A 24,016-nucleotide genomic window follows, 5' to 3' on the forward strand; every position below is an offset into this window, starting at 1 on the left:
TGCCCCGTCCTGATCGGGCGGTCCGTCCGCAGGCGCTCGGTATGATTGGTCGGTTTGCAGGGAGGGGGGCGGGGTGCTTGTGCGGCGATGGAGGCGGTTGTGTGCGCGGAGCACGGTGAGGGGCGGCGGGTGGCTATTCTGGAGGGAGGCTGCCAGCGGCGTGTCTAATTCGTCCCGCTCTTCTCCTCCCTGCAGGCTCCCTCTGCCTTCTGAAGACCGGCGTCCGCGATGGCCCCAACAAGGGGAAGAGCTTCTACGTGTGCGGGGCTCAGGGCTCGGCGCCGTGCGGCTTCGTCCTGCCGGCTGAGTGCGTGCGGGGCTGAGGGCGGGAGGGACCGCGGGGCTGAGCGAGTCCGAGGGCTTTGGATGTTGACCTCAGGGAAAACCTGCATCGCGTCAGGAGCTGTGGGCTTTATTTATTGAGAAGGTTTTCCGAGCGTTGTGTCCCAAGTCAGTCTTCTGGCTGTCGCTGTGGCTTTGACGGCTTGTGTTGTGTTTATTATTCCTTTCCTCGTTTCAGCGTTCCTCCTTCATACTGTTTGGTCCACGAGGGGTACGTGGTGGAGCTGCAAATCCTGGTTCAGCAGCAGCACGGAGATGCGTACCAGTAAGTTCCTCCAAGCAGGAGGTTGGCTGTACAGATGTGGGTGTCTGGAACTGTGTGGGGATGGCTGACCTGCACTTCCCTTCTACTGCTAAAAAATGGCCTCTGGCCTTGAGGCCTTTGCTTACTCTTTTCAAAATGATCTTTATTTTTTGTTAGTAATGATATTCAGTTATATATACCTGAGTGATTTGTTAACACTTCTTTATAACAGAATTGAACGTAGTTTTGTTGTTGGGTTCATCAGAGTTTCCTGTTGATTGCATCAAATTGCAGCTGTATTAATTCATATCAAGTTCTTGCAGCTGACCTTGTTGTCTGTCCGTTTTAAAAATATCTCTCTTAAGTCTGTCATAGAATTATAGAGTGGGTTGAAAGGGACCTAACAGATCCTCTTGTTCCAACCTCCCTGCTGTGGAGACATGCCAGCCACTAGATCTGCTCAGGAACCCATCAAACCTGACCTTGAATGCTTCCAGAGATGGGGCATCCACAACCTCTCTGGGCAGCTTGTGCCTGTGCTTCACTATCCTCTGAGTGAAAAATTTCTTCCAAACATCTAATCTAAACCATCCCTTTTTCAGTTTAAATCTATTCCCTCTTGTCCTATCATCATCTACCTACGAAAAAAGTCAGTCCCCGTCCTGCTTGTAAGCTCCTTCCAAGTGCTGGAAAATTGCAATGAAGTCTCTCCAGAACCTTCTCTTCTCCAACCTAAACAATCCCCATTCCTTCAATCTTTCATCATAGGAGAGGTGCTCCAGTCCTCTGATCATCTTCATGACCCTCCTCTGGACCCCCTCCAACAGCTTTGCATCCTTCTTGTACTGGGAACTCCAGGCCTGGACACAGTACTCCAGATGGAGCCTCACAAGGACAGAGTAGAGAGGGGCAATCCCCTCTCTCATCCTTCTGTCCGCCCCTCTTTTGATGCAGCCCAGGATACCATTGGCCTTCCAGGCTGCAAGGTAGGGCTGCTCTCAAGGAGTTAATCTCCCAGTCTGTAGTCATATCTAGGATTGTCCCAACCCAAGTGCAATGCTGTGTTCTTGGCCTTATCAAACCTCATTAGGTTCTCCTGGACTCGCTTTTCAAGCCTGTTCAAGTCCCCCTGGATGGCATCCCTTCCTTCTGTTGTGTTGACTGCACTGCTCAGCTTGGTATCGTCAGCAAAGTTGTTGAGGGTACACTCAATCCCACAGTCTAAGTAGTCTGTGTGGCATAATGGTAGAATAGCCATTTTCTCATGCCTAAAAATCACAAGACTTTGGAGCATTTGGACATCAGACAGTGTTTTTACTTCACCAATTTGTAGCACTCCTTTAGCTTTCATTTCAAGATTTAAAATGAACCAGTGGCTCAGGGGAGATTTTATTGCAGTCTTTCACTACTTGAAGAGAGCTTACATGCAGGTGGGGGACTGACTTTTTACATTGTAGATAGTGACAGGACAAGAGGGAATGGCTTTAAATTAAAAGAGGGGAGATTTTGATTAGATATTATGAAGAAATTCTTTACTCATAGTGGTGAGGCCCTGGCACAGGCTGCCCAGAGAACTTGTGATGCCCCGTCCCTGGAGGCATTCAAGGCCGGGTTGAATGGGGCCTTGGGCAGCCTGGGTAGCAAACCTGCCCATGGCAGGGGGTTGTAGCTTGATGATCTTTAAGGTCCCTTACAACCTAAGCCATTCTGTGGTTCAAAACAAACCCCTATACCCTAAGGAATTATATTCAGGGAATGATAATTGGATAACAAGCATTGTTACCATCATTCATGATTTTTGCTATGCAGAAGTCTGGATGTAAATCTCAGATCAGGTAATGTTTTCAGTGCCACACTAGTTTTTAAAGAATGGCTAGAGCTCCTCTAAGGGCACTTTCACTTAAAATCTTGCTTTATTCTTTAATAGGTTGTTTTACCGATGTGTTAACAGTAAGCTGAATGGGAAGAAATGGTGTGGAAGTGTGCCATGGCAGGTAAGAGTGTTTTATTTATACTGCAGCATCAACTTATTCCAGCGTAACTTCATTCTAACTACTATAATTGCTTCCAAGATCACATAGTGAGAGACTTTGTATATTATAGTTGATATCCTTATCAGTCTGTTGTCTTCCATTTGAGACTTCTAACTTCTAAATTGTGGAAAGTAATCACTGTTCTTCAGTCTTCCAAAAAACAAAAAAAAAACAAAAAAAAAAAAACAGAAACAAATGAAAACACAAAAATAACCCTTGGGTTTGCTTTCCAGCCACCCTTCTTTCCTGAGAATGGTGTTGTTAGGACTTGATCCCCAGACACCATGGGAATAGCTAAGGCAGCAAGAAAGCAGCAGTCTTTTTTCCTTGCAAAATGTTTATCCTGCCCTTGCTAAATTGTAGGAAAGATGATGTTCATAGAGAACGAAGCCTTGCTTGAAGTAATTGGATTGTGTGTGTAGTTAGCAAGTTTTATTACTGGTATATTAGCACTTACCTACTTATGTGTATTGCAGGATTCAAAAGGTATCAAACCATCAAAAAAATTAGAGTCGCAGCCCAAGAAGGCACCTGTCTTCAATCCAAGTGGCCAAAGAAATCCATTCAAAGTGATAGACAAGAATTGTGAAGCATCATCCTGGAAACAAATTAAGCAAGGCAGTGGAGAGGAAAGTAAAGCAAGAGGAGTTGAAGCGGAAAAGGATAATGTGGTGGAGTCACATAAAGAAAAGAAGCCCACCTCTGGTTCCTCCACAGAAAAGGAACATCTAGAAGGGCTGAAAACTGAAAAACAATCCAAGGGATGTAGGAGTGATCCAGAACTTAAGGGAAACACAATATCTGAATCTAAACTTTGTCTTTCTGAGACTTGGAAAGGAGAAAACACTCATCAGGATAAAGAGAAGTGTGGAGGAAGTGGCAGGGAATCCAAAAAATCTGAATGTGTGGAGAAAGAGCCAGGTGGCAGATCCGAACTCTTCCCAGTCAGTTTTGAAAAGCAAAGTACAAGTTGCAAGTCTCCAGAGAAAGAGAAGTTCAGGGATAAAAGCTTAAAAAACTGTGGGGATAGAGAAACCAGAGTGAAAGAATGCATTGGTGGAAAGAATGGAGAGATGAAACCAGTACCAAAAGAAAACACAACTTCCACAACAGTACCAAAAGAAGCATCACAACATGCTCTCCCAAAGCAAGGAGCAGAGGCAGCACCATCCAAGACACAAGTCAGGCCAAGTCTGGAACAGCCTACTGATGAAGTTTCTGACAGTGACAGTGATGAAGTAGTACTTGTTTGTTCCTCATCAGATGAAAGCGAACCTGAGAAATCAGTTAAGGGTTTGCAACCAAGAGGGGTTCCTGCAGGAACATCAGGGAAGAGTACCCAGGAGGCATCTTTGCTAGGAGCTGCAGCATCACTTCACATGGAAGGACCCCGAGACCCTGAGGCTCTTCGTAACCATCTTGAAATCCAGCTGAGGCAGAAGAAGGTAACATATTTTACCTCTTATTCCTTTGTTTTGTTTTGTTTCCTATTCAAAATGACTTCTTTCACTCGTGACAGCGATCAGAATATTATGTCCCCACACAGTTGAACTGCTGAAATATTTGGAGCATACGAGAGAGTGGGCTGTAGGGAAGGACATAAAAGCAGATGCCAGGTTTTTTAAGCCACTTACGAGACAGTGACCTCAATGTAACCATCTGCATTTGGGTGTGCTTAATTTTAACTTGCCTGAGTTTGTGTGTATCTTATATTTAGTTTGTGTAAGATGTAACCATGCAGCCAGCTTAGCCTTTCTCATAGGCTTGTGTAGAAGGAGTGATGTAGCCATGAAAACTCGCACTAAGATTAAATAAGCCTTCTGTCTGTACAGAAATGTGCACTTAGTTTAGATGCTGGATGCTTTGTGAGATGATAAGATCATCTGAGCTACTTGATTAGCTGACCATCCTGTTTCGTAGGAAGAAAAGGAGGAGTCCTGCATCCTTCCATCTTTTCTGAAGTATACAAATGGCTAATTTCCCTTCTACTAGAATACTATTTAATTGCACTAAATGGCACGTAAATGCTTTTGGAGGTTGTAGAACTTGGTTCAAGTAGGAATCACTGTGGTAGAATATGAATGTTTTTGAACCTCTAACTCCTTGATTGTTTTCTTCTTGGCAGAAAGCTCGGTAAAGCACATTCAGGTTTGGGATTGTTGGTTTTTTTTTTCTTTTTTTTTTTTTCAGAATACCTTGGCTACAGTGAACATTCAGGTGCTGCCAGATAAAGGGCAACGGTTAGTAAAGCAAGTACAGGATTTGGAAGCTGCACTCAGTGCTCTTAACATTTCAACGACAGATACTACAGAAAAAGGTAAGGCTATTTTTTTTTTTCCCCAAAAACTTTGCAGAATGTTTTGTTTCTCTGAGAACTTGGCAGTTAAGGTTTAACTTCAATTTTGTTGCAGTGTGGAGCCATGCTGCTTATGCAGGAGATTGCTTTTGGCAGCTGTGTCTGAACATTAAAGTTAATGTGAGCCAGATAAACAACTTCTGGTTATTCCAGACAAGAAGCAATCACAATGCCTTATGCAAGATCTGATTTTAAGCAAGATTCTTCTCCAGGAAGTAGGGAACAAGTCAGATTTCTTGAGCCATTTGTTTTTGAAAGATGCTTCTGACAGGAACTGTGGAACACCGGAAACATCGTGCACAGCTGACCTTGTGTAGGCACTAATCTGATCACAGTTGCAAAGCTCGTTGTGTTTGTATAAACCATACACTGAGGCCTGAGCTGAACTGCATTGGCTGTCAAGCAGGAACAGGCTAAGAGCATGCATGTGAACAGCTGTGGTGGCTCAGCCAATGTGGTAACTCACTACCCTCACTATCTAACTCACTATCACAGTGTTAAATCACTGTGGCCAGTTAACAACCTTTTGCAAGCTATTGGGCTAAATGAAGGCCCTTCTTTGTGCTGTAAAGCAAGGCTATGAGGTCCAACATTGCTCAACCTCTTCACCCTGCAATTCCTTTCTTCTTCAGGGAAGAACAGTGCAAGCAGTGGACGTTGTGAGGAACCTTTGCCTAACTCCTTCAGCAGACCAGGTGGTACGAAGCTGATAACACCACTGCCCCTTGGGGATCATAAGTCAGGCTCCTCTTCAAGCTCACACAGTCACCCCTCCGCTGCCTTGGGTTCCAGTGAATATTTTGGCCATGGTTTTGGAAGTAAGTATTGAAAGCCTATTCTTTAAAGAACACTGACAAGGACTAGGCCGGACAGAATCCTGCAAACTGTGAATATGTAACAGTTACTAAACCTTTTTTGTTAGCACGAGCGGCATGTTTTGCCCTGGGCATCTGTAGCTACTGTGATCTCCAAGGGAGAGTTAGCTCTATAAAAACACTTCATGTATAGTGCTTCATCTTTTCAGTGAACTCTGGTGTGCAGAATCTGTATGGAGGAAGAATGACAGAAGACCGAATTAGGGCCGTGCACAGTGCAACAAGTGATGCCATTAATCATCTTCACAAATCTCTAGAATCCTGTCCAACAGAGCAGACAGTCGCTGAGGATCCCTCCGGTTTGAAAGTGAGTTGACAAGGATGGATTATAGTAGGACAGCTCAGCTGGATGATTTGCTACAGGAAGCAGAAGTGTCTGAACTTTGCAAGGTGTTTCCTTCTAATTCTGTCTCATCCTCCCAGGTTCCGCTGCTGCTGCACCAGAGACAAGCACTTGCATGGCTGCTCTGGAGAGAGAGTCAAAGGCCTTGTGGAGGAATTCTGGGTGAGCAGAATGGGAAAGTACTTTTTTGAGGGAAAGACTTAGTACAGCAAAAACTTGGCGTGTAACTTACTTTGAGGCCAATAACTTGCTATTTTGTAGATGTGTAAAGGGGCTACTAACCCATTATTATATTATATCCTGAAGCGGATGTGTATTTCTGTTCTCAGTATTGCCAGGGTGTTTGCTGCTCTGGTAGTTACTTCAGTGTAGATGTGAGTTAGGCAGCCACATTTCTGCAGGTCATTGTAACGTGCATGTCTCTCTTTCCAGCGGATGACATGGGCCTGGGGAAGACTCTAACAATGATTGCTCTAATTCTGACCCAGAAGCAGGTGAAGACAGAGAACGGAAGCAAGAAGTTAGAAATGTGGCTGACCAGAAATGGTACAGAATTGTTTATATCATACAATATATACGTTCTGATGTAATGCCATTTGAAATGCATAAAGCGTTCTGGTTGTAATATATATAGGTTAAAGACTACAAAAACAATAAACTCTATCTGTGTTTACTTCCCTTCTGTAGGAACATTCCATTGGGAGTAATGTTTACTGTACTCCCTTGCAAAGCCTTTTTCTTGATCAATGGCACTGTGTGTGTAGGATTTTCTTGTTCATTACTTTATATACTCTAGACATTTTTATTGGTTATTTTACCAAATCAGGTAAAATCAGTTTTGAAAAAATGTTGAATGTTTGTGTAATTTTCTTAGCATAAGGACTTCAATTACTCCTCACCTCTCTGTGACTGGTCTTTTTTCCTTTCTTTCACAAAATTATTTCTTTGTTCACAGAGATACAGGAGTTACAGAGGGTTTTTTGTTTGGCTGTTTAAGAAAAGTTATTGTTTCTGTGTCAACAACCTGTCACTGTCCCCATATTCATATCATTACTTAGGCTGTTTTTTTTGTGTGTTTTGAAAGTTTTGTTGGCAAAACAAACAACCGTAGGTTTTTTATGTGTGTTTTTGTTTGTTTGTTTTTTAACATGGCTCAAAATGGTGAGGTCAGTCTTTTAGAAGAAGAAAGAAGTGTTTATTTGAAACCATTTTCTGAGAAGAGATTTACTTCCTGACTTCGTTTATTCAAAATGCCTAGATTTATAGCAGAACTCTGAACGAGTTATGACACTTTGATGTCTAAGTAGAATTTTTTTCCTCCCCAACCTGACAGTCCCCAGGAGTGTGATGTGGAGATATCTGCCTCAGAAACTGATCACAAAAAAGTGGATCAATTTTCTTAACTGTCATGGCTATCCCAAATTTTGGTTTTGTAGAGTAATGTGAAGATGCTAAAACCTGTCTGTAATATTTTCCTGCAGATTCTACTGTTATCCCTTCATGCAGCACTTTGATCATTTGTCCTGCATCCTTGATCCATCACTGGAAGAAAGAGATTGACAGACGTGTGGGCTTTGGAAAACTGAGGGTCTACTTGTACCATGGGCCTAACCGAGATAAACATGCAGAGGTGTAAGTGCTAAACTGTAAGCATGACCAAGAGAAGTTAAATACAACTTAACAAGAGATTTTGTTCATCAGAGTTGAAATTCAGTGGCAGTAAAATGTTGGAAGAACTTGAAGTATGGAAATGTTTAGGGTTCAGAGGGTCAGGCTGCTGTCTGCTCTCATATTTTATATTGCAAAGCCTTTATGACCTGTACCCATGCCACGTGGCTCTGGTGCAGGCTATTATTATTCCTGGTAACAAAAACAGTGTGTCCTCTAATGCATGTCTCTTGCTTGCAGACATTAAGTAGCAGTTTCTTCCATGCTTGTGCTTTGTGGTTACGTTATCATCATTATATGTACATCTGAAACTTTTCTATACCACTTCAGGCTATTCTGAGCAGTTTTTCTGTGTAGCACATTCTAAGTAATGTTCATCGCACATGGTGTGGATTCTGTCTGACTCTTACTGCCTTCTTTAGTTTGCTGTATCTGCATTCAGTATCCAGAAAATGGAGACCATCTGTCATTCCTGCAGTGAAGTTCAGTCTTCTGTAGAATTGCACATAGCTCTTGTAGAACCATGCTATTCTTAAACCTTGAGCACGCATTTTTGTCTGCTTTGCAAAATAAATTCTTCGTTTGTTCTTGCTTCTGATTCTTACTGTTCCTTGATGCAGGCTCTCTGAACATGATGTTGTTGTCACAACCTACAGCCTTCTCTCTAAGGAGGTTCCCACAAGCAAAGAGGAGGGGGAATTCCCTGCTAAGGACCATGAAGTAGAGGTGAGAAGCCATACTGTTGATAAAAGATTGTCTGAATCTTTTTGTTCTGAGGTGATGCAAGCTGTTATTGTTTCAGGGAACGCCTAATGCTACAATGAGCAGTAGGCAAGAATATTTTTTCCATAAGTACACTATTGTGATTACAAGATAAAAACAAAGCCATGGGAGAAAGTATTGTGAGGTGCAGAGAGATGACCTGGAAAAAATACAATAAACCTGTTCTGTCATAATACAGAATGTGCTACAGAATGCACAGCTGAAATATATTAAAAAGTAATTTTAAGAGTGCAGTGATGAATCGTGTACTCTTTGAGACAAGACTATGAAGGATGCTAGAATCTGCTGCTTGGTGTTTGCTGTTAGAAGCACTAATGCTCCTTTAAACTACCAGAAGCCTGTCGTGCTAAGGCTCTGAATCAGTTTGAACTGACATGGAGGCAACTTATGTTCTGTATTCTTGAAGAAACAGCAGTGTATTTGCTAGACTGTGAAAATAGAGTGATTGTTGAATGCCAGTTGAACGTGGGTATGCAGTGGAGAGGAAGTCCCTTGCTGGATGTTTTTGCCTTCAACCTCTGCATGCAGATCCATGTGTAGGTCTTAGAGCAAACAAGCCTTTGAATTTTCTGGAGCCTTTAGGAGGCATTTAGGGAGATTGTGTATTTATAAGCCTATAAGTTTTAAAATCTTTTATTTATATATGCCTAGTGGAATAGTTATGTGTTCCTTTGTCCCAGCCTAGCAAAATGTTACTGATATTCCCTCTTGGGAAGGAAGGGGAGATAAAATGTTAAAAGGAAAAATAAATAAATAAAAATCAGCAAAATACTAGAAATAGCCATCATGAGTAGGCAAACACATCTACTTCAGATTAGAAAATTTCATGGAAGCATCGGAGAGGTGATTTTTTTTAAATAGTCTGCATGGCCCTAAGATCTCATGCTATCAGAAAGAAAACATTTCTTGCTGGAAATACGTTTGCTTGTGGCTCTCTAGAGGTCCTAGTAAGGTTATTGCTCTGTGTTTAAAATTGTTTTTTTTTTCTTTCAGAGTGGGTCATCTCCCTGCTCCCCTCTCCTCAGAGTAGCTTGGGCTCGAGTTATATTGGATGAAGCTCACACTATTAAAAATCCAAAGGTTCAAACCTCCATAGCTGTGTGCAAGCTGAGAGCCACTGCCAGATGGGCTGTCACTGGGACACCAATACAGAACAACTTATTGGACATGTACTCTCTTCTGAGGTGAGGTGACTTCATGTGAGGCACATGGACAGCACTTCAGTTCCAGTGATTCTTCACTAAGTGCTTAAGTTGTTTCTAAGTTGGAGTGATCCCTGAGATAAAAGGGATAGTGAGGCAGAGGCAGTGAATGAACCATGTGCTACTGCTGTGTGTAACTATTCTGCTTTTATGAAACTCAAAGGGAAAATTACTTAAGATCTCCTATGTTTTCAAGGAGAATATCCACAAAACCAATGTTAATGATCAGAATTTTTGTGCAGTAATACTTGTTCCTAATAATTTGGAATTAAAAAATGAGTATGCTTTTTGGCAAGTGGATGTACTTCTTGATGTGCTTTGAGTTATATTGGGCTAAGATGATGTTATGGGTATGCAATCAGAATGTTGCTTTTGCTGTGCTAGTGATGGTCTGGCTTTTGACCAAATAAGTTATAGATGTCATTGAATTGAAAGTGTTTTGTTGCTCCTTGCTGAATTAGAAATTGTTTGCTTTGGATAACAAGGAATTTTGTTTTGGTCACTCAGGAGTAACTGAAAAGCTTCTCTTCATTTGGAATAAAGTTCCTTTATCTTCTGTTTTAGGTTCCTACGTTGCTCTCCTTTTGATGAATACAAGGTGTGGAAATACCAGGTAGATAACAACACTAAGAAGGGAGGAGATAGGCTAAGCCTTTTAACTAGGAGCCTCTTATTACGGAGAACTAAGGACCAGCTGGATTCAACTGGAAAGCCCTTGGTAAGACCTAGACAATCATTTCATCACTTTCCTGGCAGCAGCCAGTTAACTCTTCACATGCATATTTGTAATGGGTGGGTTTTCCTGTCTACTGTACTCTCTTGAGGAAGAGGAGTAAATCCCTGTGGGATGCTGTGTCTGCTTATCCAGAATGCAGATATATATGGAAAAATGAAACCTTTTAGTTATAAATCAAGTGCAGAAAAGAATGTGTCAAGCAATTGCAAGTAGATATCCATTTAATGGAGAGCTAGTCTAGATCTCTGAATCAAACCTCTGAGTTAAAGCTACAGAGTGTGAAATGGGTTTGGTGTGTACTGGGACATTGGCTTTCTCCATTATTCCTTAGATATAATCTGTTAATCTGAGTTATAGGTTATCAGTATGTCTGTAAAACTTCAGAAGGTGTATTTTCTGTTACTGTCTGATTCTGAATAGGAAGCTGAGAAGCCACTTTTGCAGTGCAGTAAATTAATTCCTCCTGCTATCCAGCAGCCTATTCTTAGTTCTCAAGCTTTTTATTATGACTTGGAATAAAGATTTTCATTCTGAGTGTTAACCAGGTTACTCAGAATTATCTGTGTTGTGTCATAATTAATTAATATAAATGACTTCATAGATAGCTGTATTTTTAATTAGAGATATTGAATGTTATGTTAAATATTGGGATACTGGTTTTTGTGATGCTATAGATCTTTTGCATTATACATATATCTGATGCTGTGTATCTTCAGGTATCTTTGCCACAGCGTAGCATGCAGTTGCATCAGTTAAAACTTTCAGCAGAGGAGCAGTCTGTATACAATGTGCTCTTTGCAAGATCCAGGTATGAATGTGAAAAGAAATAAAGTATGTTGTGTTTTTATTTCTTACCGATATGAAAAATGAGAATGGTTAATCCATTTTAGATGAGAAAATCTTTTGGACAAACTCAGGTTATTCTTTCCCCCTTTCTGACTATTTGTCAAGCATAGAATTGCAGAATAGTTTTTGTTAAGAAAGAAAATCTGGTTCCAACCCACCTGCCATGGAGAAACACTTGGAACTGTGACAGTAACTCTTAAATGATGATGTCCCAGCTTCTGTGTAGGAGATTATTTGTCTTCTGTACATTGTGATATTTATATGATCTGAAGTTAGCTGGCCTCTCCAGATGCCTATAAAGCAAACCAGCAGCACCTTGTTTTCTCACAGGGTCTCTTTCACCAGTGCTATTGTAAAGAGTCTTCTTTCCTTGTAACTATGTATTTAAAGATATCCTTTTGTATTTTTGTGAAGAATGCTGTCCATTGGGCCATGGCTCCTGTTATTCTCAGGGTATTCTGATAATCAGGCTTACTAACCTCATGCCTTTCAAAATGGATCCTCCTTTTTGATCTTGTTAAACAAAACTCTCTCTGACTTCAGGAACGTACATTAATGGAGTATGAGAAAGTAAATAATTAATGAAACGTTCCTTAATGCATTGACAGCTTGCTTGTTAAGCTCAAGTGCTTCTTGCCTTTTTTCTTGCTATAAATTCTACAGTCTTTATCTTATTTTTCCAGGTCAACACTACAGTCCTACCTAAAGCGGCAAGAGCAGAAAAATGAAGGCAGAGAGCACACTGGGAATAACCCATTTGAGAAAGGTTTGAGTATGCCCTCCCATGAAAATATTTGCAGAAGTAACTCTTAAGTGCACAGTTAATGAGGAGGAATAAAGCTGGCCACATGGGGCATCAAGATTTAGGAATTCTTTGGAAAACGCTTAGCTGCTTCCATGCTCCTATGAAGAATTTGGTTTGGGGTTTGAAGCCCTTATGAAGCCTCCTCTTGCTTAGCTCTCAGAAAAGTCCTTTTTAGGTATTGAGGAATCTGCCAGTCTGTTCATTTGCTGTGGATAATAAAGGAAGGTATGAATCAAGGGAAACTAAAACAATTATCAAAGTTTGTTGGTAGTAATGGGTAGTGACTGAAAACTGACTGACTCAGTATTCTAAAGGTCTGTTGTCACTTTTGTGGCTTTGGGAAATTTTCTAAACTTCCCTGGCTCCCCTTTGAAATAAAGGTGTATTTGCCCAGAAAAGAAGTGTCAGTATAAGAAATGTAGTATTATGATTTGTGTTGTCACCTGTTTTTTTTTTTTTGTTTGGTTGGTTGGTTTTAGTTTTGTTTTTAAGGGAGATTGAGTTCCTGTGTTAAATCGAGTGTGTGTTTGTGTTCTGGTTCAAAATGCTTGCTGGTCAGTGCTTGGAAGTGCCTCCAGAATCTCTTGTTCTCTGTTCATTGGCAGTTGCACAGGATTTTGGGTACAGTCAGAAGGAATTTCTAGCAAGCTCTCAAAGTGCTTCCCAAGTCTCAAGTACTGCCCACGTCTTGTCTATGCTGTTGAGGCTCCGTCAGTGCTGCTGCCATCTCTCCTTACTGAAAGTGGTAATTGTACTGTAATAGTGGTGATGTGGAGGGGTGTACTCAAGTGTTTGTATAAGTTAATGAACTTTTTAACACTGTTGGTTCACTTACCTAGGGGTTTATGAATGGACACTTTCAGTAGGGTGAGCATACACCTTACTGAGTTCCCCAGTGTAATCTGTGAGGGGAAGCTGTGGCTCTGGAAACAGCTTTATTCACATCAAATAAATAAATAGACTTTTAATGGCAAAGGAAAGTTTTGATCTTAACGAGTCTTGAAAAGTGTGCAAGTCCACAAGCACAGCCTTTATCAGTGGTTTGTGTGTGATTGAGTTCTGTAAGCGCCTTGACTGAAGTTGCCTTGCATTAAGGAGACTGATCTTTCAGAAGTTTGATGCTCTGCAGTATAGAGCAGCTGTAAAGTAAATCCAGGTACTAAGAGAACAAGCAGAGATTTATTCCCTAACATCTTGAATCCTACAAATCTTGAGTGATGTGGGATGATTCTGAGACCAGATCACAGAAGATGGCTGGGCTCACGTACTTGCCCTACAAGGTCCTTCTTAGGCTGGAATATGAGGATAAAGAGACTGCTGGTCTGACCCAGTAGTGTTTCTTTATGGTGTTGTATTCATATTGTCTAACATAGCTCCCTTCTAACTCACTGACTTCAGCAGACATTGCACAGACTGTAGATCAGCACTGAATTTGATCTCAGGCTTGGCTGACATCTCTTATTATATTGCATTTTTCTTGCAGGCTCTGGACCAAGTTAATTTGACCAGTGAAGGCCTTTCTCTCTCCATTGAGGAACAACTTTGTGCTTTGACCCTGTCTGAACTCCAGACTCCTGATTCAAAGTCAACAGTCTACCTCAATGGCACAGCTTTTAATACAGATCTCTTTGAAATCACCAAGGAAAGCACCAAGGTATTCTGATCTTCTGGCCTCCCTTGAGGAGCTTGGTTTCAGAATTTTTCCTTTTAAACTGTTAATGAATTGTCACATGTTGTAGATCAAGGTAAGCTGACAATTTAGGTGTAATCAGAAGTTTGATGGATACTTCTAATAAAGCTGTGAGAACTTGACAATACTGATGAAACGTCAGCGAAAATCTTGAGCACTGGATTCACAGTAATTTAGAAAATTGTTACATGTGAACATGGTGCTTGTGCAGAGCAAGAGAAGAGGTTGCAATAACTTCTCACAGAAATGCTGGACTTTGTAAAGCATGTTTGTATGACTCCATTTCTTACTTATAATTATGAATGTATCTTGAAAGTCTGAGCATGGTAAGGGATACAGTTAAAGAGTTGTTTTGATCACTTTCTGTTTGATGAAGAAGAGCTAAGCATGACTTGAGTTATGATATCAAGCAATTTTTTTTTTTCTTGCAGGTATCTCACCTCTTAGCTGAACTGAAAACTATTCAGAGTCACCCAGAGTCTCAGAAAAGGTTAGTAAATGTACCCTTTTATTAAGTCTTGGTGATTGAGAGAAACATGTCTTTTGACAGTGTTTGTAGTTTAAAACAACTGAATACAGATTCCAGGAACGGTGAAATGGTGAGGCTATTACAGTATGTGAAAGCTGATTGAGAAAAATCTAATAAAAAGTAAGAGAACAAGTAGATTAGTGTAAACGTAGTAGGGGAGTGTGTGAGGAATATTGAGCTTTGAGGCCCAAGCAGACTCTTTTCTTCCTAAAATAGGATTGAGAAGAACTTAGTCATGCAGAGAAGTGTTTGTCCTCAGCTCCAATCCTACTGCTCCTAGGGGTTTGTGCTTGTTTTTGGTAAGCAGTATTGAATGTACTTACAGATATGTGGCTGGAAAGTAGTTAAGTTGTGTCATTATGTACAGGGCCTGGGGAGTGCAAACGTTCTTCAAAAGAACATTCCTACCAAAAGAACAAGAACACCAACATTACTTTTGTTCTCTAACAAAAAACTTACTGAACAATGACTGCCTTCCAAAGTGTTTAATCCAAAAAATGGGGGGGAGTGAGAGACCCTGAGAAATCCAAGTTTGGTGTTTGCTGTTGATTCATTTTGTAGAAAACGCTACAACTTGAGATGGATGGCTGGCAATGTAAAATTCAAGAATAGTGGTGAAAATAGAGTTACTATGACTCAAGTTTGTTGGTTATTAGCCCTGTGCAGCAGGTTGTGGCACTACACTTCATAATAGTGAATCTTTTTCTGAATTGAGAGGGGACTTCTGTGCCCAGATTGCAATTGGGAATAGTGCACTGTCCTCTTGGGTGAAACACTGCAATAACTAAGCTCTCAGACTACATGTAGGATCTGTTCTAAACTCCTTGTTCTCTTTCTCCAGTGTTGTTGTGTCTCAGTGGACAAGCATGCTGAAAGTTGTGGCTGTGCACCTCCAGAGACTAGGGCTGAAGTATTCAATGCTGGATGGCTCTGTTAATCCTAAACAGAGAATGGATGTGGTAGAAGAGTTCAATAACAATCCCAAAGGGCCTCAGGTATGAAATCATGGCAGGGAAGCAGTTACTGGTACTGTTATGAGCAGTTACAGTAGGTGACTTCATGATTTCACTTACTGGCACTGCTTTCATTTGGATATCTAGATGTCAAGATCACCAGGGAAAGGGGTAGCTGTAAAAACAGATGTAGAATTTATAATGACCGGGAGCAACTGTGGAAAGTTCCTTTGGATGTTAACTGTTCTGAACTGACATAGAAATTAGTACAAAGGCTGTCCAAATCTTCAGTGTTTTCAAAAGATGCAATGAATAAGCTATGGGGCCAGTTAGCTCCACTCAGAAGCTAGAAGGTTGGTTGTTTTCCAACTCTTGTCACTGCACTGGAAGATATCTCTTTCTTTATATCCCCTGCTTGCCAAGGAACCTGTAAGATTTTCTTGCTGTTCTGCAGCACAGCAGGTACGTTGTGCCAGGCTGTAATCTTTTTTGAGAAGAGAGGATAACAGCTGAAACTGTGAATGAAGACAGATTAAGAAGAACATATCTCACCCCAGTAGAAGAATAGAGAGATTGGAATTGGGGTGGGATTTCAGAATAAGGTGACTTCACTGTAATTTTTTTCACTTTCAAATATGTATATACATATATATATATATACGTAATATATATTTTAATGCTGGTGAACTACAGTGTTTGGGCTCTTCATGAAAATAGTTCCTAGTCTGTTTTTGCCAAGGAAAGAAAACTTGCCAAATATTTAAAGAAGTCTGAATCCAGATTCATTATTCATAGTAGTATACTTTGATCTAAACACTGAAATCGTTGTAATTTAGGCAGGACAGGCTGCCTAAATTCCTGTGACTGGGAAGGGATTAAGTGATGCACTAGCTTGTTTACTTTTCTGGATTTCTTAAACAAGCTGCTATCTGGAAAGCTGCTTTCTCCTTCTGGATTTGAACTTAAACAAAAGACAACTTCTACAAGCTATATGAATAGCTAAGTTCTTCAACAAGATCAGTGTTTTTAACATACTATGAAATTTAGCAATACATATATATATAACAAATAGCTCTGTACTTAACATATTCAGTTCTTCTCTTGCTGTACAAAAATCTTCTCTCAGTTGATCACCTGTTGTATTCCCTTTCCTCCCAGCTACTCATCTTTTTCTAAGCATTAAGTTATGTGTAAGCAATATAAAATGAGTGGCAGGCCATTTCAGTCCAGTTGCTTGTGTTTTAAGTAATCCTGATTCTTAATTCATAGCTGGTGCTAATTGGTGCCATTGTTGGCAATAGGCTGTCATCAGAAAGGCCAGTCATTTAAGTGGGGCATGGAGAGAGGATGAACTTTGCAGTCCTTTCTCTAGTCATTAAACATTTGTCAGTATAATAGATGTGAAATGTTTAGCTGGTCTCTCTTAGATCCATATCTTCTGGTCTCTTCTCTTAGAGCCTTCTGTGTCTCATTAAGTAACGTCTGGCAGGCTTCCAGACACACAATAAATATATACATATAAATGGGATAAACAGATCCTTTCGTATGGTCTTTATTTCAAATTAATGTGGCATATATGAAGTATTCATTTTCTCTTATCTCTGTTTTGGTCTTTAAAGGTAATGTTGGTCTCTTTGCTGGCTGGAGGTGTTGGCCTGAACTTGACTGGAGGAAACCACCTCTTTCTCCTTGACATGCATTGGTAAAGAAAAATAAAATTTCCATCTATGAAGAATTATGTAGGACATGTTGCTTTCTTCCATACCGTGTGTGTTGTGACTTCTGATACAGCTGAGTAGGAAGGAATTGTTCAACTGAGTGTAAGGGCTAATGATTAGTTGTAGAAAAGTGTCTTACTGTAGTCTTCCTCCAAAATACTCTATCTTGGATTTGTCTATCCAGTGCTCACAGCCATGAAGTACAGTCCTGGGCTGGGCAAAAATCCCTAGCTTAAATTTCAAGTAACAATAAACAAAAGTACAGTAATGCCTACAGGGAATTTGTATTGAGATAAATAAGACTGTCTTGAGAATTGTCAGTAAGCATAGCTAGTGTACCTTGGGTTTTACAGAGCTATGAAAACAGTACATATGAACTCCTGATATTTATGCTGTCTCTCATCATTCAGAACCACATTTTATTTATTTTTTACTACCCTTTTGCAAATGGGAACCTCCAAAGCAGGTTAACATGCTTTGGTACATAATCTAGCTATTGGGTAGCATTAAGGAGATATTTCTACAATAAGGAAGTGACTCCCTCTGTGTGCCAGGTATTTCTTATGGAAAGTTCTTGAGCAAAAGCCTTTTTTGGGGAATTTGCCTTCCTGCTTCACTCTTTGTTCAGCAGCTCCTCAGCTTCCTGTCAGCATTAACTATTGGTCAGAGCAGAGGGGCTGTATGGAACACTGGTTTAATTCAAACAGCTGATTTTGTGTGGAGTTGCAGCAGGTTACTTCTCCAGCAAGTAAAGTAACCTTCCTGGTTACTGGGTAACCTGCAAAGGATGGGTGCATATTGGTCATCAAGCTAGTAAAGCCGAGGTAACCTGGGAGGAGGCTGTAGTTCTATAAAGGAAGAAGACAGAAGGCTCTGGAGGTAGACAAAAAGAGAGCAGTGTAAAGACACCTGTATTTCAGTAATTCCTGAACACAGCCTAGGGGCTTATGTGAGCTGTTCCTTTTCTTGCAGGAATCCTGCACTCGAGGAACAGGCCTGCGACCGCATTTATCGAGTGGGGCAGCAGAAGGATGTTGTGATACACAGGTCTGCATCTCAGCAGTAAATGGAGCTGTTAGGCATGTACTGTCGTGTCTGGCTTTAGCTTGTGAAACAGTACCTTCCTTTGAGGCTTGTTCCCTTACGTGAGGGCACAAAGTCAGACAGTGGGACTGTGAATTGAGCACTGAGAGAAAGTGCACATTTCTTCTGGCTACTTAATGTCGAACTTTTTGGTCTTAGTGGTTGTGATGCTAAACATTAACGAACAAACCCCACCAAAAACAAACAGAAAGAAACAACGTTGGGGGCAGGAATAGTCTCACATCTCATTGGCTCTTCCCTAAGCAGATCTGTCTTAGAGAATATAGTCTTATAACTAAGCTTAGAGAATATAGTCTTATAACTAAGCATTGTAGGATGGTTGGGAATCTCGTGGCAATAAGCACTTGAGGAAGCTTCTTGATTGTTTTTTAAATTGGTGTTCCAGAGGTAGCCACCACGCTCCCTAAGCCTGGACCTCTCTATTGTAAGTAACATATAGAGCACTTTTAACAAGTGGCAAGGTTGGCCTATAGAAAAAGCTGTAGTATCTGTAATGTTAAGGTGGGGAAAGATAGCTCAGCTATTGTAAACGCATTCAGTTCAAAGCACCTGAAATCTGAGACACTGATTTGTGTATAATGCTTTTAGTGCCATCTGTTATCACACCACCATTATGGGAACTTATCATAAAATTACTGTTGCTTCAGATGACCAACGTTGAGGCTTAAGTTATATCAGACTTTTATTTGAAATGTTGTAACATCTATGTGAGAACTGCTGTTTTTGTGAGTGGGTATATTTTGTCAGTTACATACTAAGCCATTAATATTTGAGACAAACTTTTGGACATCTACAGAGGAAGTTGTCAGCATTCTGTAAGCTGTAATTTTTTTCCTAGCAGTTGATGTGATGTGGCTTTGGATTTTCAGGTTTGTCTGTGAAGGAACAGTAGAAGAAAAGATCGTACAACTCCAGACCAGGAAGAAAGGTCTCGCCCAACAGGTGCTGGCAGGCAAGGGGGAAACCTCAAAGCTCACTCTGGCTGACCTCAAAACTCTCTTTGGCATCTAATTGTCCTTTGCAATAGAAGTGGAAAGTGATGTTATACCTTCAGGTAACTGAGCAGACAGGTCTGCTGTTCTAAGGTGGTTGTTTATTTTAAACAAATGACTACATTTTTGTATCTGTTCTAGGAAAAAGAAAGGTTACCAACGTTAGCAATTTAGTACAAAATTGAGATTGTGTATCCAGAAGTTAATAAAATCGTTATAAATTAAGCTATTTTAAATACTATTAAGAAAATATTAAAAGCAAATATTTGCTTACTTCTTAGATTCCTTTGTACATTTTTTCAGTTAGAAAACTTTCTTTCCTCTTCAAGACAGGAGGAACACAGTCCTAAAGGAAACAAGAACAAGAGATATGAGTGTGAGGGAGAAAAGATGGGAAACATAGCAAGCTAGGTTGGCTTGAAGAAATCAGGAAAAAAAAGTCTTTTTGAGGATAATGGTAAGGGAATATGATCGCAACTTTGCAATCTGTCAGTAACAAAATGAAGGAAGGATGTAGAGGAATACTTTTTTCATTTGTGCTTCTCAGAAAGACTTTTTATATCTAAGAGAAGATGCAGTTTCTTTCCTGTGCTCAAAATGTTGATTCAAGCAGAAGAATGGATTTCTCTTATGTTCCTACGAAACAGAAAGTATCCTGAGTGTCTGATTATTTCATTCTTCTAAATACTAAGTAGAGCAAGGTTTCTCAGTGCCAACCTTTCATACTGTAGAATCATAGACTGGCCTGGGTTGAAAAGGACCACAATGATCATCTATTTCAACCCCCCTGCTATGTGCAGGGTCACCAACCAGCAGACCAGGCTGCCCAGAGCCACATCCAGCCTGGCCTTGAATGCCTCCAGGGATGGGGCATCCACAGCCTCCTTGGGCAACCTGTTCCAGTGTGTCACCACCCTCTGAGTGAAAAACTTATCCTGCTACCTCTCGCAACACGGATTTATTCAACATGGATCTATTCTTTTTTAAGTGATGCTATTTTTTTATTATTATTCAGTTGGAGATGAGTTTCAAATCCCATATCTCGTATCAGAACCACCAGGTGCAGCTGAGCAATGTTTCTAGGCAAATATTCTTCACTGGTAGCAAAATTTCCCTGCTTTCATCTCCTTTTTTGTCCATAACCACTCTACATTCTACCTTCTCATTGATGATCCATGCGCCGGGGCCCGCGCAGGGCCGAGGTGGGCCGGCTGGATGCTGCCGTCACAGCGTCAGGATGGCCGAGCGGTCTAAGGCGCTGCGTTCAGGTCGCAGTCTCCCCTGGAGGCGTGGGTTCGAATCCCACTCCTGACAATATTTTTTTTTGTTGTTTTTTTTTTTCCTTGCTTCGCGGGCGCTCGGTTGAGGGGCCGCGTGACCGCGGCGGTGCAGAAGACGGGCGGAGGGCAGGGGAGGGCGGGGAAGGCTCCGCCAAACCTAGGAGCCAAGGGCGAGGGAAGCGCCCTTGCGAAGAGAAGCGACCATTTTGGAACGCGGCGAGCGAGCGGAGCAGAGAGGAGGCATCGCCGAGGAAATGCGTTATGCCTGCGCTTTTGTTCCTGTCGTGGGCAAGGTGCTGCCCGGGGGGCTGCGCCGGTGTCGCGGAGACGCCGGGACCCGATTTGGGGAGCGGGATCAGAGGTGGCGCGGAACGTATCAACAGCGTGGCCGGTTAGCTCAGTTGGTTAGAGCGTGGTGCTAATAACGCCAAGGTCGCGGGTTCGATCCCCGTACGGGCCAGTCTCACTTTTGAAACCCTGTCCGAGTTTTTTCTTTGTTTTTTTTTAAATAACAGAAGCCAAAACTTTGAAGCGCTACTGGAAAGTAAGGGTGCGATTTGAGGAACACCCCCAGGGTGAGGGCAGCGCAGGCACCTCAGCCGCTCTGCGAGGAGCGCAACAGGCGGCGGCCGTCAGCTGTTTTCCTCGCTGCGCCCGTTCAACTCAACTCTTGGGCGACAAAAGTCGCTGAGCCCACAGGCACCGCTGGGATTCGAACCCAGGATCTCCTGTTTACTAGACAGGCGCTTTAACCAGCTAAGCCACGGCGCCAGGTAGGCCGCAGTCGTGTCGGCCGCGCCCCGCCCAAATCGGTCGCGGTGCGGGGTGGGGGAGGAATGCGCGGGAGCTGAAGGTGAGGCATCGCGCTGAGAAGCTTTCTCTGCTCTGGGCTGTGGGTGGGCCTTCTGTAACTCTCCCGTTTCGGGGAGAAAACGTTTGTAGGAAAAAGAAAAAAAAACAAACACTAAAAATACCGAGCGGTGCGGGAGGGAAGGCGGTGTGGAAAAATAACGCCTCCGTAGTCGGCAGGATTCGAACCTGCGCGGGGGGACCCCAATGGATTTCTAGTCCATCGCCTTAACCACTCGGCCACGACTACTGCGCGCTACGCCATTTTGGCCTCCCGCTATGTAGCGCGGCTCCGCGCCGTGCCGCCGTTACCTTTCGGAGCCCCGGCCCCTTCCGCGGTGCCACCGAGGCTTCAGGAGGCCCCGCGCCGCCGGCAGCTCGCCGGAACGCGCGGCCTCTGGGCCGCATGCAGCACGCGAGGCCGGCGGTTGGAGGCGCGCGGGGCGGCCGTTCGGCAGGCCGGTTAGCTCAGTTGGTTAGAGCGTGGTGCTAATAACGCCAAGGTCGCGGGTTCGATCCCCGTACGGGCCATTATCTTTTCCATTTTATTTTATTTTTTTCCTTCCTGCTCTCGCGTTTCCTGTCAGAAATCACCACCCCCCTGGCGGCGCCGGCCCAGGGCTCGCCAGCTGCGTCCCGTCCAGCCAGTCGAAAGGACCATGCATGCGGTCTCAGCACCTCGTCCCAGCCGCTGGCTGGGCACAAAAATACTTACAAACATAACCAAAAAAAAAAAAAAAAAAAAACCAGAAAAAAACCAAAAAAACTGTTCTGCCGTGACTCGGATTCGAACCGAGGTTGCTGCGGCCACAACGCAGAGTACTGACCACTATACGATCACGGCCGCCCTGTGCCCGGCGCCACCGCCGCACACCGTGTGGCGCTGTGCCGCCGTCTGCCTCCAGCGCCGCCGCCGGCGGGACGGGATGTGCGCCGAAGGGCGGCAAAAAGTCAGCGCTGTCTCCCCGTCGGGGAATCGAACCCCGGTCTCCCGCGTGACAGGCGGGGATACTCACCACTATACTAACGAGGAGAGAACTGGTGGATCGCTTTGCTCTCCGGCTGCCGTCAGGGCGCGGACCGGAGGTGCGGCCGCTGCGTTGCCGGGCTGCCGTTTGGCGGCCCGTGAGACGTCTGATTGTGACGTGCCGGTTCCTGGGCTGCTGGAGCTGTCGGAGCTCTGGAACCTGCTGCCTTTCCCGACCGATATTTCATGGCCAAAACCACACACAGGTGGTGTCACACTGGAACAGGTTGCCCAAGGAGGCTGTGGATGCCCCATCCCTGGAGGCATTCAAGGCCAGGCTGGATGTGGCTCTGGGCAGCCTGGTCTGCTGGTTGGTGACCCTGCACATAGCAGGGGGGTTGAAACTAGATGGTCATTGTGGTCCTTTTCAACCCAGGCCATTTGGTGATTCTATGATTCCTCATGGCAGTTGTCTGGTTTTGAGCGAGCAGCTGTGCTCTCATGACACAGTTGTATGCTTTCTCTGTGCAGCTGCTATTTTAATGTTGCCTCCTAAATGTGTTATTTATATTATCACATTTAGCGGTAGGTGATACTGGTGGGAAAGGAGAAGACAGGTGAGGGACCCAGCTTAGCAGTCATGCTGCCGGCTGATGAAGCTAAGGGCTGGAGTTTGGCGACATCCTCCTTCACAACTTCTTTCCCAGATGAAGAAAGGGATTACAACCTATTTCCTGTCTGTTTTCCCAGTGTTTTGATTTTACACGCAGTCTAATTGGCTTTCCAGCTGGAAGGGATTCCTGGTTTCTCGTAGAGAACAGCGCAAAGAAAGTTGCAATTTGTGTACCCACAAGTTAGCAGGATCTCCTCACACACCAGGGTGCTTTCGCGCGTTTTTGTTGGCAGGCTGGCCAGGCAAAATGATGAGTGCCCAGTTCCTCGTTAGTATAGTGGTGAGTATCCCCGCCTGTCACGCGGGAGACCGGGGTTCGATTCCCCGACGGGGAGGTGGCTTTACGTTTTGTCCCTGCGCTGTAGTGCGCCACGAGTAATAGTGAAGGGACTATGCTGCTACGCCACGTACAGCAGCGAGAGGTGAAAGTCAGATTTTTTGCATCTCATCTTCCCCCCAGAGGGCATCGGAAGGACCGCTGAGCTGTGGACACAAGTATGTGGTTTTCCACAGTGGCCGGTTAGCTCAGTTGGTTAGAGCGTGGTGCTAATAACGCCAAGGTCGCGGGTTCGATCCCCGTACGGGCCAGCTATATTTTGATGTTTTTGTTGATTTCATTGATTAGTGAGGAAAGGCTGCAACATTCGTGAGCACGTTCTCCTACGAAGATGTCTGCGTGCTCTCTCCGTTAGGTGTTTCTTTGCAGAAGGAGAGAAAAAGCAGCGGGTCCGGGCCGGCCCTCTGGCTGTTAGTGAGAGTGGCTGTCGGTCCTGCAGCGCCGGGATAAGCAGCTGGGGCAGTTTAGGATCAAAAGTGCACGGAACCCATTGTACCAGCTCACAGCTCGGAAGCGCTGACGTCATAGGATGCCCCAGCGGAAAGGGGGACTCTTAACTACTCCTCGTTAGTATAGTGGTGAGTATCCCCGCCTGTCACGCGGGAGACCGGGGTTCGATTCCCCGACGGGGAGACAGTAGCACTATTTTTCTTTCTCCAGCAGAGCAGCTTTTTGCTTTTCCCATCTTGGA

At 43.2% G+C, this 24,016-nt stretch overlaps 1 protein-coding gene, 1 long non-coding RNA gene and 10 other non-coding genes across 17 annotated transcripts; 7 read left to right on the top strand and 5 right to left on the bottom strand.

Annotated features, from left to right (window-relative positions):
- Window positions 1–65: 65 nt before the first annotated feature.
- Window positions 66–19,473, top strand: TTF2 (transcription termination factor 2). 2 transcript variants are annotated; one of them, XM_031613119.2, is made up of 23 exons: window positions 66–115; window positions 196–307; window positions 521–607; window positions 2,514–2,580; window positions 3,096–4,064; window positions 4,810–4,936; window positions 5,608–5,793; window positions 6,000–6,157; window positions 6,274–6,355; window positions 6,626–6,739; window positions 7,675–7,825; window positions 8,482–8,587; window positions 9,638–9,828; window positions 10,411–10,564; window positions 11,299–11,390; window positions 12,112–12,194; window positions 12,839–12,978; window positions 13,717–13,887; window positions 14,355–14,413; window positions 15,294–15,447; window positions 17,025–17,107; window positions 18,096–18,170; window positions 19,097–19,473. In XM_031613119.2, the coding sequence occupies exons 1-23, from the start codon at window positions 88–90 to the stop codon at window positions 19,236–19,238; spliced, it is 3,531 nt and encodes a 1,176-aa protein (XP_031468979.2). In that variant the 5' UTR covers window positions 66–87; the 3' UTR covers window positions 19,239–19,473. The 2 variants fall into 2 exon arrangements, with proteins under 2 accessions (XP_031468979.2, XP_031468980.2); XM_031613120.2 differs by lacking the exons at window positions 17,025–17,107; window positions 18,096–18,170; window positions 19,097–19,473 and adding an exon at window positions 14,669–14,751 and having other exon boundaries at window positions 15,294–15,379.
- Window positions 2,670–23,993, bottom strand: LOC116242405 (uncharacterized). Of its 5 annotated transcripts, XR_004169744.2 has the most exons (5): window positions 22,365–23,993; window positions 19,494–19,565; window positions 14,776–14,856; window positions 11,587–11,721; window positions 2,670–2,769 (listed from the first exon to the last, which is right to left on the bottom strand). It is a non-coding gene; the product is annotated as an uncharacterized LOC116242405 (long non-coding RNA). The 5 variants fall into 5 exon arrangements; XR_004169745.2 differs by lacking the exon at window positions 11,587–11,721 and having other exon boundaries at window positions 22,365–22,487; XR_016471599.1 differs by lacking the exons at window positions 2,670–2,769; window positions 11,587–11,721 and adding an exon at window positions 12,988–13,372 and having other exon boundaries at window positions 22,365–22,495.
- On the top strand, window positions 20,451–20,533 carry TRNAL-CAG (transfer RNA leucine (anticodon CAG)). Its single transcript has one exon. It is a non-coding gene; the product is annotated as a tRNA-Leu (tRNA).
- Window positions 20,886–20,959, top strand: TRNAI-AAU (transfer RNA isoleucine (anticodon AAU)). The gene has a single exon. It is a non-coding gene; the product is annotated as a tRNA-Ile (tRNA).
- On the bottom strand, window positions 21,197–21,270 carry TRNAT-AGU (transfer RNA threonine (anticodon AGU)). The gene has a single exon. It is a non-coding gene; the product is annotated as a tRNA-Thr (tRNA).
- TRNAS-AGA (transfer RNA serine (anticodon AGA)) lies at window positions 21,517–21,598 on the bottom strand. Its single transcript has one exon. It is a non-coding gene; the product is annotated as a tRNA-Ser (tRNA).
- TRNAI-AAU (transfer RNA isoleucine (anticodon AAU)) lies at window positions 21,806–21,879 on the top strand. The gene has a single exon. It is a non-coding gene; the product is annotated as a tRNA-Ile (tRNA).
- Window positions 22,121–22,192, bottom strand: TRNAH-GUG (transfer RNA histidin (anticodon GUG)). The gene has a single exon. It is a non-coding gene; the product is annotated as a tRNA-His (tRNA).
- TRNAD-GUC (transfer RNA aspartic acid (anticodon GUC)) lies at window positions 22,310–22,381 on the bottom strand. The gene has a single exon. It is a non-coding gene; the product is annotated as a tRNA-Asp (tRNA).
- TRNAD-GUC (transfer RNA aspartic acid (anticodon GUC)) lies at window positions 23,252–23,323 on the top strand. The gene has a single exon. It is a non-coding gene; the product is annotated as a tRNA-Asp (tRNA).
- On the top strand, window positions 23,503–23,576 carry TRNAI-AAU (transfer RNA isoleucine (anticodon AAU)). The gene has a single exon. It is a non-coding gene; the product is annotated as a tRNA-Ile (tRNA).
- TRNAD-GUC (transfer RNA aspartic acid (anticodon GUC)) lies at window positions 23,887–23,958 on the top strand. Its single transcript has one exon. It is a non-coding gene; the product is annotated as a tRNA-Asp (tRNA).
- Window positions 23,994–24,016: the final 23 nt, after the last annotated feature.

The sequence above is a fragment of the Phasianus colchicus genome, chromosome 1 (assembly GCF_987193195.1).
Source record: "Phasianus colchicus chromosome 1, bPhaCol1.hap1.1, whole genome shotgun sequence".
Lineage (NCBI taxonomy): Eukaryota > Metazoa > Chordata > Aves > Galliformes > Phasianidae > Phasianus > Phasianus colchicus.

Coding starts and splice junctions, on each gene's coding strand:
- TTF2 (XM_031613119.2), top strand. CDS start 88: ATGGAGGCGGTTGTGTGCGCGGAGCACG. Junction 6,356..6,625: donor GCCTTGTGGAGGAATTCTGG/GTGAGCAGAATG, acceptor CTCTCTTTCCAG/CGGATGACATGGGCCTGGGG. Junction 10,565..11,298: donor ATTCAACTGGAAAGCCCTTG/GTAAGACCTAGA, acceptor GTGTATCTTCAG/GTATCTTTGCCACAGCGTAG.